This window comes from Patella vulgata, chromosome 4 (genome assembly GCF_932274485.2).
Source record: "Patella vulgata chromosome 4, xgPatVulg1.2, whole genome shotgun sequence".
Taxonomy (NCBI): Eukaryota; Metazoa; Mollusca; class Gastropoda; family Patellidae; genus Patella; species Patella vulgata.
In genome coordinates, this window is record NC_065882.2 from 53,303,147 (window position 1) to 53,314,452 (window position 11,306).

The 11,306-nt window shown below is 35.5% G+C and overlaps 2 protein-coding genes across 2 annotated transcripts; one reads left to right on the forward strand and one right to left on the reverse strand.

Moving 5' to 3' along the window:
- The first annotated feature begins 82 nt into the window (after positions 1–82).
- LOC126817702 (glutathione peroxidase 7) lies at positions 83–4,974 on the forward strand. The gene is made up of 4 exons (XM_050544825.2): positions 83–428; positions 2,006–2,155; positions 2,410–2,524; positions 3,433–4,974. The coding sequence occupies exons 1-4, from the start codon at positions 177–179 to the stop codon at positions 3,594–3,596; spliced, it is 681 nt and encodes a 226-aa protein (XP_050400782.1). The 5' UTR covers positions 83–176; the 3' UTR covers positions 3,597–4,974.
- Positions 4,975–7,895: 2,921 nt separating this feature from the next.
- LOC126817936 (selenoprotein P-like) lies at positions 7,896–11,306 on the reverse strand. The gene is made up of 4 exons (XM_050545109.1): positions 11,297–11,306; positions 10,542–10,758; positions 10,036–10,233; positions 7,896–9,597 (listed from the first exon to the last, which is right to left on the reverse strand). The coding sequence occupies exons 1-4, from the start codon at positions 11,304–11,306 to the stop codon at positions 9,273–9,275; spliced, it is 750 nt and encodes a 249-aa protein (XP_050401066.1). The 3' UTR covers positions 7,896–9,272.

The window sequence follows — 11,306 nt, forward strand, 5'->3', positions numbered from 1 at the left end:
GCCAATCAACGGCCAGCTTCACCGTTGATTGGTTGAATTTTACCTCTCGTCAAAACAAATGATACGGTAATGTGCGTGATTTAGCGAGAAGTAAACTGAACAGCATGTGCCCTGTGTTGTTGTAAAAGTTAACACGACTTATAGTGATAATTAAGACTTTTGTTATTATAGCCATAATGAGCTTTAACCTATTAATTAGTTGGCAGGTGCTTTGTGTTTATCTGATATGTCTGAAATCTGTTTTATCCCTTGACAGTGATCCAGTATTCTTAGAAGATGAATTACCAGTGGAAACGATCGAAGAAGTCCACGTAGCAGACAGTTTTCACAAAGCTGATGACTTTCATAACGATTATAACGATTTTTATGATTTTGATGTTATTGATATCGAAGGCGATAATGTATCTTTAGATACATACCGAGGAATGGTACATTAAATGATATTTATTAGTTTACTCATCGAATGTATTGATATTATTAAATAAAAAAAGAGGAGGGTCAATTGCATGAGTTTTAAAATCCTAATATTTAAACATTTCATTTACTTTAGTTTAGATAATAAACTTACCGGTACTTTGAAGTTATAGCTTACAATACATAAAAAAAAAGAGAAATTCGATCTATATAGTTCACAGTTTAGTCGTACAAGCCAATTAAATTATTAAATTAATCTGAATCTAGGCCTACTTAATTCTTAAATCACAAAAAAATTGAATGAGATGAAAACTTTTATATGTTTCAAAACTATACCTTCAACATGTATCTTTTGGAAATTCAACAATTTTTCACAATTCAGTGCTGGAGTGGTAGCGATTTTAAAAAAATAAATACTAAAATTAGGAGCTAAAATCGGGTAGGAATGTGAAGTGGATGAAAAATAAATATGGTACACTAATGGTGTTGACAGTCATTTGTACATACTTTTATAACAACATTATCTAATGCATCATGTTGTTTTCAGTTGAAAATAGTTAATCTTCATTACAGGGATTAATCAGTTGTATTAATCCATTGTATTCTCTTCAGTATATTAATCACTTAAGGGGTTGGTATTACAAGCTTTTGTCACATCATTAATCAGTGAATGAGAGGCGCTAAAAACTACTACTGTCAGGCCATCTGGACCTGATGTCTATAAAAACAATGTTAATCATCCATTGTCTGCGATATCACCTCGGTGGAAGCGGACGTAAAACACAACTAACTCATCATCATCCATTTAAATACATCAACAGAATCATTCATTACAAACCAATTAATTTAAACTAGATGTATTTGTGTCAATTGTTGATTTAATTCAAATCCATAATATGGTAAATGTAATAAGTACGATGATCGAACTGATCAAGTTGTTGGATGAAATTCAAAAATCTAATTCATCAAATCGATGCAGAATTGTTCAAAGAAGAAGCATGCCAATTTTCATATTGATCGGACTTGAATTCACAGAGCCATAGGCTTTTTCGAAGAGTATCACCGCAAGAAGAAAAGAGAGCGAGAAATGGGGTTTAACGTCCACTCGACACAAACTAGGTCATTTTGGGACTAACATGGTTCAATTTTATTTCAATAATGCGCTTGCACGTAGGGGTCTTTAGCAGTGGGAGGAAATCGGAGGACATGAAGAAAACCCAAGAGATTGGACAGGCGACCATACCCCTTGTCATGTACAACCGGGGAATCAAAACCATGCCAGTTGACTCATGAAACCACGCCAGTTGACTCAATGACAGGCCTTATGATACAGCGCGCACGTGCTAACCATTCGACCATCTACCCCCCTCCCCCCAGAAGAAGAACAAGATGAGTAGGGTTTAGCGACCAGTTCCTGGCCCCCTAAAAATTACTGTGTATGAAACAAAGGGGCAATCATAATCAAAATTACATCATTTTCAATGCCATTGACAATTTGCCAAAGCAACTGCAAGGTTCTATGTGTGTACACTTCAAGTTTGTGTAAGAACTCCTATCCTGTCCCAATAAATATTATTGCTTATTCTTCCAGGTGACCTTAGTTGTAAATGTGGCTAGTGAATGTGGTTATACAGATGGACATTATCGTAGTTTAGTTCGCCTTCAGAATAAACTTGGTCAACATAATAAATTTTCAGTATTAGCATTTCCTTGTAATCAGTTTGGTGAACAAGAACCAGGAGTAAGTATATGACTACAAAGAAGATTTATCTAGGGCATGTATGTTTTTTATTCAATCAGCCCATAGATGGTGATAATAGTTATATGAAATTGAAACAAAGATATTGTTAAAGTCCCTAATTGTCATTTGCATTTTCTGGAAAATATCAAATTTTCTACAGCTTAATCGTGCTCATATATTATGTATTTCAGTTGATTATTTAACATTTAATGAAGAAAAACAGAATTAATAATCAATATCATTTTTGCTTGCAGACAAGAAAAGAGATTCAAGCTTTTACTAAAAAATACTATCATATTAATTTTCCATTATTTGATAAAATAAATGTTCTTCCACCCAATGTAGCAGAGCCATGGGAATTTCTAATAAGTAAGTAATTTAAACTAAGTTGCCAATTGAAGCTACAAGTTCAAGAGCAATACCCAGATGTTCATTCATATCATTTAGGATCGGATTGCCCTGTCTTAGGTTTGACATTTATATTAAAGGAGCTAAGTCTCTAACTCAATATCATCCAAAATCTTCAACATTTAAAACACGAATTATTTGTCAATTTAAAACAACATTGATGCTGTGATCTTACCGGAAAAGGGTGGGCTTCTGATATCCAATATTTAAGACAAAATAAATATTTTACCATTGGTACACGAATCGTGTACCATAATGCGTTTCAGCCCCAGTTCTAGCAAGAGACTAGAGGAACGAGGCTAGACATATTGCACCAAACCAAACGGCTTATGTAGACTGGATTAACAAGACGCTAGGAATTTGCACTCGATTGAGACTGCTGGCTTTTTTCACGGAACATAACTGATTTGAAATTAGAGTAAAAATGGAAACGATTGAATGTAAATCAGTTTATATACATTCATATTACGGTATTATATGAGTTGCGACCCACTTGTGTCAATTTCTAGGTCCCAAATATTAGCGATTTAGCTCCTTTAAACATGAAGGAATAGAAAAATTTTCCAATGTTTTCATCATATATAGTCGCAGATCTTGAAGTTCCATTTTCCATAACATTTGTAAATATCGAAACTTGAAGTTTCATCTTCCATAAAATTGGTAAATCACAAACTTGAAGTTTTGTCTTCTGTGACATTTGTAAATCATTATTACAGCCATGGATGAACAGGTCTAGTTTGATCCGAAGAGGCACTGTCTGATACACTTTATCATATATTTGGTCTATGAATCTACTTTTAATTTTGCATACAATATTCAGCAAATACTTTTTGATAAATTGTAATCATAGTTGTTCTGTTGTTTTTCAGAAAGTGCTAGAGTTGCTCCTAACTGGAATTTCTGGAAGTATTTAGTGGATGAAAATGGACATGTTTTAAATGCATGGGGACCAGCAGAATCAGTGGAAGATATATTCTATGAAGTGAGAGATGCTGTTAATAAAATTAGTACACATGCTTATGATGAATTATAGAACAAATAAAATTGTTTTTCATACATGTATGCCCACATTGAAATATGGTTGTATATCGGTCCATGGTCTACAATTGCTTGTTAATGCTCTTGAGGCTAAAGTTATCAACTGATTATACATAAGGTTTAAAATTAGTCAGAGTTTTTGACGTTGAGCACTTTGAAAAATCTTCTTGGGCATATGTTTTGTTGCATGGTAATTGGTAACATATCTTTATTTTTCGTTATTAAACAAATTCAAATTTTTACTAGACAAGGTACTGTACTTAATTGATAAATACAAGATTTGTCAAATGATATACATTTGTTTAAGTTTCAGTAGGCTAATAACTGTTTATATTTCCACATATAGCTTTGTTTCTGAATATTATGTTAGTATAATTGTGGAATTTGATTGTATTCTATGCAGATTTTCATTGTATAATTGTCAGGTCTCTTCTCCACATATAGATGACTATTATATGAATATCTTCTATAATGAATTGACTTTTCATATTCTTGTTTATACTAAATTAGAAGATTGTTTTGTATATATTTTTTATTCCATTTTAATGGAAGTTTCCATAGTATATTGGTGTTCTAGTCTCAGTGACCTGTTACACTTTTCTATAAAGTAATAATACAAATTTTAAAATGGCAAGATTGTAAAAATAAAATATCAAATTAATTAAATTTGATGTGTTAATTTGTTTAGGGTAGTAGGTATTTGTCTACCTGTAAAGTTTTAGGTGCACAAATTGGATTGATGTTGAGATATAAATTGCAGTCAACAGTTTAAGCCACAAAATGAAACAGAAATTAGTAAATAAACCAACTTCTTTGTTAAATTTTGAAGTGAAAGTTTAACAGTATATAGATCTTGCCTCATTACTAATCGAAATATCACGTCAATTCAACACTTTATTTTGGCTTCAATCAAAGAGGTTTAGCTCCTTAATGTGTTCTCTCGTACCTGGTACATATACTTACTATGATAGACTGGTGCATACTGCAAATATTTTTTGTTCTACCATTAAATGATTATTGTCCTAATTGTATTTTGATATTATCTTATGGTGTATGTTAATCACTTTAGCGCCTTAGCTTCAGTACCATGAAAATGTCTTTCTTGTTGTGGTATAATCAATCTACAGTATTCGGTGTTTAATCAATTAGTGTTGTTTTTTATATTGTTTGGTGGAAGCCTTGTTATTGTTCCACAGGATAAATAAAAGCATAATAATATCTACGTACATAGCATTGTATAAATATTTGTTTTATCATCTTAACATGAGTTGGCGTAATACTCTAATATTCATGTTTTAATTCTAGTCCAAATTATTCTATACATCTTGGTTTGGTTTTTGAACCTTATTGAATAAATATTTTATTACAAGTAATTTTGTTGTGTTCTTTGACTGATTACATGTAATTAGACCTGCATTCATTAACTATATATTTCGGATAAATTTGCATAATATGGAATAGGGTATGCCATCTCTAAAATACACCATTATTTATCAGTGAGCCTGAAGAACAGTAACAACATGAGAAATTCCGTCAGTTACTCATGTTGGATTATAAAGGTATTCTTACACCCCGGCCCCTCCCATAGTAATGTAGCAACATATTGCCATTGGTGGTCAAGAATTTCTTGTGAACATTGTAAGAGACTAGAAGATAATTGTATTGGAACCATTTCTGATATTTACTTTCAGACTTATAATTTTACCATTTTGTAGAATAATTTACCATCAATTTTCTATTAGGAGAATAATATGCAAGTTTTATGGCCAGTAACTGGTATTTTAAAAGGTCTGTGTTGTATTAAGTAGGCTAGGCCAGATTGTTAATAGCCCCCCGCATTTCATAGAAAGCAGGGGACTATTTAAAATGGGTTCGTTCGTCTGTCTGTCCGAAACACTTTTTTGGACACAATAACTCTCCTTCTAATTGAGCTAAAATGTTCAAACTTGGTGTAGGTGTTTGTTAGGTCGATGCCTTGATGGAGTTCGAAGATGCGCATTTTTTGTTTAGGGTAAGCAGATATAAGCAATTTGATTGTTTGATGCTTTTGGACACGATAACTTTAGTTCTAATTAAGTGAGAGTGATGAAACTTGGTGTATAGTTTTAGCAAATCAATACCCCGACTAAGTTCGATAATGATCATTTTCTGCTGAGAATAAGCAGAACGATAAGCAATTTGACTGGTCGAGTCTTTGAAACACATTAACTCTCCTTCTAATTGGGGCAGAATGTTCACACTTGGTATAGGTGTTTATTACTATTAGGCGAATGCCTTGATGGAGTTCGAAGATGAGAATTTTCTGCTCAGGGCAAACAGATATAAGCAATTTGATTGGCTGGTGCTTTGGAACACGATAACTTTAATTCTAATTAAGTGAGAGTTATGAAAGTTGGTGTGTCGTTTCATCACATCAATACCTTGACTGTGTTTGATAATGATCATTTTCTGCTTAGGGTAAGCGGAGCGATAAGCAATCTGATTGGTCGAGACTTTGAAACACAATAACTCTCCTTCTAATTGAGTTAGAATGTTCAAATGAATGTGGCGTAGGCGAATGCTTTGATGTAACACTTTGGTCCTTGAGACAATGTTGGTTCTTTGCAAAATTGTTACTTCATTCTGTCCATAGAGTTAAATCACACGTACTTAATGAACGTGAATATCTAGTTATACATAAAAAAAACCAGTGAATTTTTGGTTAAATCATAATCATTGTCAAAATATCCATCAAATTCTGCCTGTTTATTGACCTATGGTTGGTATACCAAAATAAGATAACTTCTCCTATCTTAGTTGTGGGAATTGGGAAATAAAGAGGTTTATTCCATATATGGGGTGGAAATTAACGTCAAGGTTATCGAAGCCCTGCAGAAATTAGGGGGTATAAATTAGGGTGTAGAAGCGATTTGGATCAGAACTCATTAAGAAAATCCTAGCAGCCATTATTATTGAGAACGAGGAACCTGCAAAGCCATTACAGTTTAGCAATAACGTTGTGAAACTATTTTATGCTGTAGTCTTGTTACGATCACGAAGAAACAAACACAACAAGAAAGAAATATATAGTACTACATTGATGGAGTTCGATGATGAACATAATTGTCTGCTTCCGGTAAGCAGATATAAGTAATTTGATTGGTTGGTCCTTTTGGGCACAATAACTTTGGTTATAATTAAGTGAGAGCTATGAAACTCTGAGTATAGATTCATTATATCATTACCTTGACTACGTTTGATGAGAATTTTCTGCTGAGGCCAAGGAGCGATAAGCAATTTGATTGGCCAAGACTTTGGAACATAACAACACCGTTTTTAATTGAGGTAGAATGTTTAAACTTGATGTTGCTGTTCATTAAGTGAATGTCTTGACTGAGTTCAATGATTAACATTTCCCGCTAAAGATCAGCAGTGTATAGTTGATCCTTTTGAAAAAGATAAACGTGCAATCAATTAAGTGTCATCTATTTATTTCGGGATTCGGCGGGGGACATCAGCCTCATTGTTGGCTTGTTGGCTTATCTGACGGCTCCATTTCACTCGCAAAGAGATACACTGTCAAAAGTGAAAATGGACGTTTTTAATTTTTGTCTTAATAATGAGTATTGCTCCACCAATTTTCATACATTCAGCAATTCGTCGTGGCATGCTCCTAATCAACCGTCCAATCACGATTTAAGGCAATCTGACCCACTCCTCTTGCAGTGCCACGGCCAATTCTTTCAGTGTTGTCCGTTGACGTTGACGAACACGTCTCCCGATCAAATTAAACGTAACACACTAAAGCAAAGATACGTTAAACAGTAATTATGCAAAAACCGATAGGAAAGCAAACATGGATAGATAAACCAGCACGCGGCAGTTTTCATCAACACTTCCTTGAAGTGTCAAATTTGACAATGAACTCCTCACACGTGTATGGCGCTATTGCGTGTCGCATGTGCAGCTCAGTGGTTCTGTTGGGGCGATAAGTTCTTCATCTGTGAACATACTCTCAAAGCATGTCAAATGTTCATAACTATTTATCATATCGCATTTTGCATTTAAATATCCCCTACTTTTTTTGTTTGAAGAGTATATATTCATTTTCTTTAGCCAGTCTATTGACTCAAAGGCACGGACTGAGGAATGGGTAACAGAGATACATACATCTGCTGAACTAAGGGTTTATTAATGTCCATTGACCGTTAGTGGACAACTAGTTGGATATCAACATCAGGGCCAAATGTTTGTGAACAAAGTCCCATTTTTGCTTTTCTCAGAAGGTAAACCATAAAAATAATCAAAGAAATGCTTGTTTTCATTTAAACAAATATATTTATACGACAGATCTACAAAACAATTACTTGGTATTAAAACATACGACTACTATCTATATGGTAAGATAACATTCTATTGAAACATAACATAATACTAGGACAATAACAAAATATTAATTGTTTTCAAATAACATGTAATTCAATAATATACAAACAAAAAACATTTCCTCAAACATTTATTTATTAGCATCTGGTTCTCAGAATATTGCTCATCTTTATCTGTTAACCTTCATTATAACATATAAACCAAGAGGACTTCAAATCTCTGGGGGCAATACTTGACAACGCCTTGTGCAAAAAAAATGGAACTAATAAAACAGTGAAATCTTGGACCCGAATTCTAGAAAAATCTTAAGACAATAGACTGAATTAAAATTTACTTTTTAAAGTAGTTTTGCACAAACTCATATTTAAATGTTTTGTGACATCCTATATAAACAAAACTAATTTATTTCACGATTTTTCAACACCATACTTAAATCAAGACACCATACTTAAATTTAACCTGGTTATCATAAACATTAAAATTGTCATTTCGAAGATGTGTCCTAAGATTTTTCCAGAATCTGGGCCACATATACAAGCAAAAGTCAAACTATATCACAAAATAATAGCACTAATTGATGCTGACCAAAATGTAATTACATGTATAACTATAATTAATATAATATGTTATTTTATAAGAATGAGAATTATTAATGCCAATATATATTTATAAAGTAGAGCCACCAGAGATTTGGTTTTTAAAAGATGTCTTAAGTTCTACAGGAAGGTAATTCAGATGCTCTTTGTCACTGTCAAGTTTCCGACTGACACAGTCACATACCGTTTTCAGGTCACTGTCAAGGGGTTTGCATACCGTCCTGATGTCATTGTCAAACTCGGCCCGTTTCCGAGTTGTGTCACTGTCAGCAAGCGTTCTGACCCTGTCATTGTCACCGCCGAGAAGTCTCTACAGGCGAATCTTGGTCAGGTCAGGAGCACATGTCTGAGTGGAACCGACATTGGCAATCCCCAGAGGAATCGCACTGGCAAAATCGCCGACGAAGGGCAACGGGACATTGTCAGGTTTTCTCGCTGACAAACCTGGACTGACACTGTCAAGGTGATGTTTGTCGTCAGGGTTTTATGTTATTGGTCGGTCGTCGGGAATTATTTGATCATGACTTACATTGACAAGTGTTTTTAACAAATCGTGGTGGACGTTTACAAGTACATTGCCATACAGTTTCCATGGTATTTTCATTTACTACTGGGTTCTGGCATACACATTGTCGGTACATATCGTCTAATTTAATGGGACATTTACAGTTATGGGTCGGATTTTCTATAAGTCCTTCAAATAAATTTCTTCAGGAACATATTTGGCGACGACGATGACGGTGTCGACGGCGTTGGTTTCGATTGCGACGGTGGCGTGTTCTTCTATTTTGATGATGCTCCATTAACAGGTTACATAAATCCTCATCATCAGGTGGACATGGTAAATGTGGCCTTGTTAGAAATGTGTCAATTACAGCTGGTGCGTCACCCATCATTAAATCTGATATATCCGTGCTTTGTGGACAGCTTCCACAAATTTGCGTTCTTAAATAAACTGTATTAATAGCATTCCTGGTATGCCTAAGTCGCAGATCGGTGTATGGAAGGGGAATATGATACACTCGTCGTCCACACCTGAAGTGTAATTTATGGTTTGTATAGTTAAAAACAATGTCTGTATTTACATAAAAAAAAGTAACGAATTGTTTCCAGGGGTTATTCATAGGTTCGATATCGGGTTTGTATATAACAAGGAGTAGTAGGACGGACTACCTATCCTTATGGGTTTCCCGCGACTTTCCCAATCATTCGTCCCATTTCTAAAACATAGTTACGGGCCCATATGTGTTGATTTATCAAGTCCGTTTTCCTGTGTGGGTGTAGTTGTTCGGATGGGAGCAAAAGCCAATGTGTACTTCTGTACACATTGGTGTGCCGGTAATAGGACTAAGGACAGTTAGAATTCGGGAAATGAAAATTACCATAATGGGACAGTAATCTTAAAATGGTGGAATTACTGGGTTGCTCAGACGTTAAACACCGTTCTATTCTAATCCATGTTACACTACTCACCTGTCAAAGATTATGAAGTCATCCTTTCTTCCACCATACACATTCTTCCATATATTTTTTTCCTCAGTATCCTGGTATATTGGTATGCTCACACGAGGGAAAAGGTGGGCTATGTCTTTTGATTCCTTTCCATTTATTATTAAGAAATTTATATCTGATTTACCTTCTGCAGCTAAAACATCTTTTAAGACTTGCAAGCTGAAAGAAATCCAAAGTAATTAGTTGGAATTAGTCGCCGTAGTCGTTCCTAGTCATTTGATTACGCACAGTCTCATGGCCGCCTGAATCTGCCAGTTGCCTTTCAAGTTATTAGTTCTTTATTCGCGTTCAAGGTTATTTCATGTCATCCAAATGACTAGAGGTTTCTTGTCATGCCCTTGGCCCTGCACCCAAAAGAGAAAACGACGCTGGACAATCCCCTCTCGGCCATCACTCTTCCATTCATGGTCTGGATATGAAAGAACCGTTTACCAAGAATAATGAGGTAATGAATAAATTTGTTTTACCTTGCAGCTTGCACACGACAAAAGGGTCAACTGGCCTGTAACAGTGCAACTAAAGTCACCCTACCAAATGCTCTATTCATGGGGTTGATTCCATTGATAGTCCAAGGAGTTGGTCTGTGACAGAGCTGAATTGGTCCTCCCCCAGTGCATTTGGTGAGACTAAAGAGCACTATACAGGCCAGAAAAGCCCGTAGGCACCTTGTCTCCTTCAGGATCTCTGTAAAAAAAATGAATTCGGATACACAACGGTGTTTATGATGCGCCGAAAAGTGTGAAAGGATAATGCCAAAACATAGGAACAAGCGGTTGCCATGCAATATAACCCACCCATGGACGGAATGCGGGCAAAATTCATAGAACCCATCCTCTCACTGTTCTAATACCTTTTACATCGAATTTTAAGTAAAATCGGGAACCACTGATAAGGAGAAACTACCGGAGGAACGTTTTCGGACAACACAAGGATCGAACCCTGAACCAACTGGTTACTGGGCCAGCGTCTAACTTAATCAGTCAACATGGCCCAGCCATTACATTGCGTAGGGGTCTTTAGCAGTGGGAGGAAATCGGAGGACCCGGAGAAAACCCACGACGTTGGAAAGGCGACCCTACTCCTTGTCACGTACAACCGGGGAATAGAAACCACGCCAGTTGACTCAATGACAGATCTAATGATGCAACGCGCACGCGCTAACTATTCCCCCCCACACACACACACACACACACCCTCCAAAGGCAGGAAATTAATCACCTACCTAGTGGCAT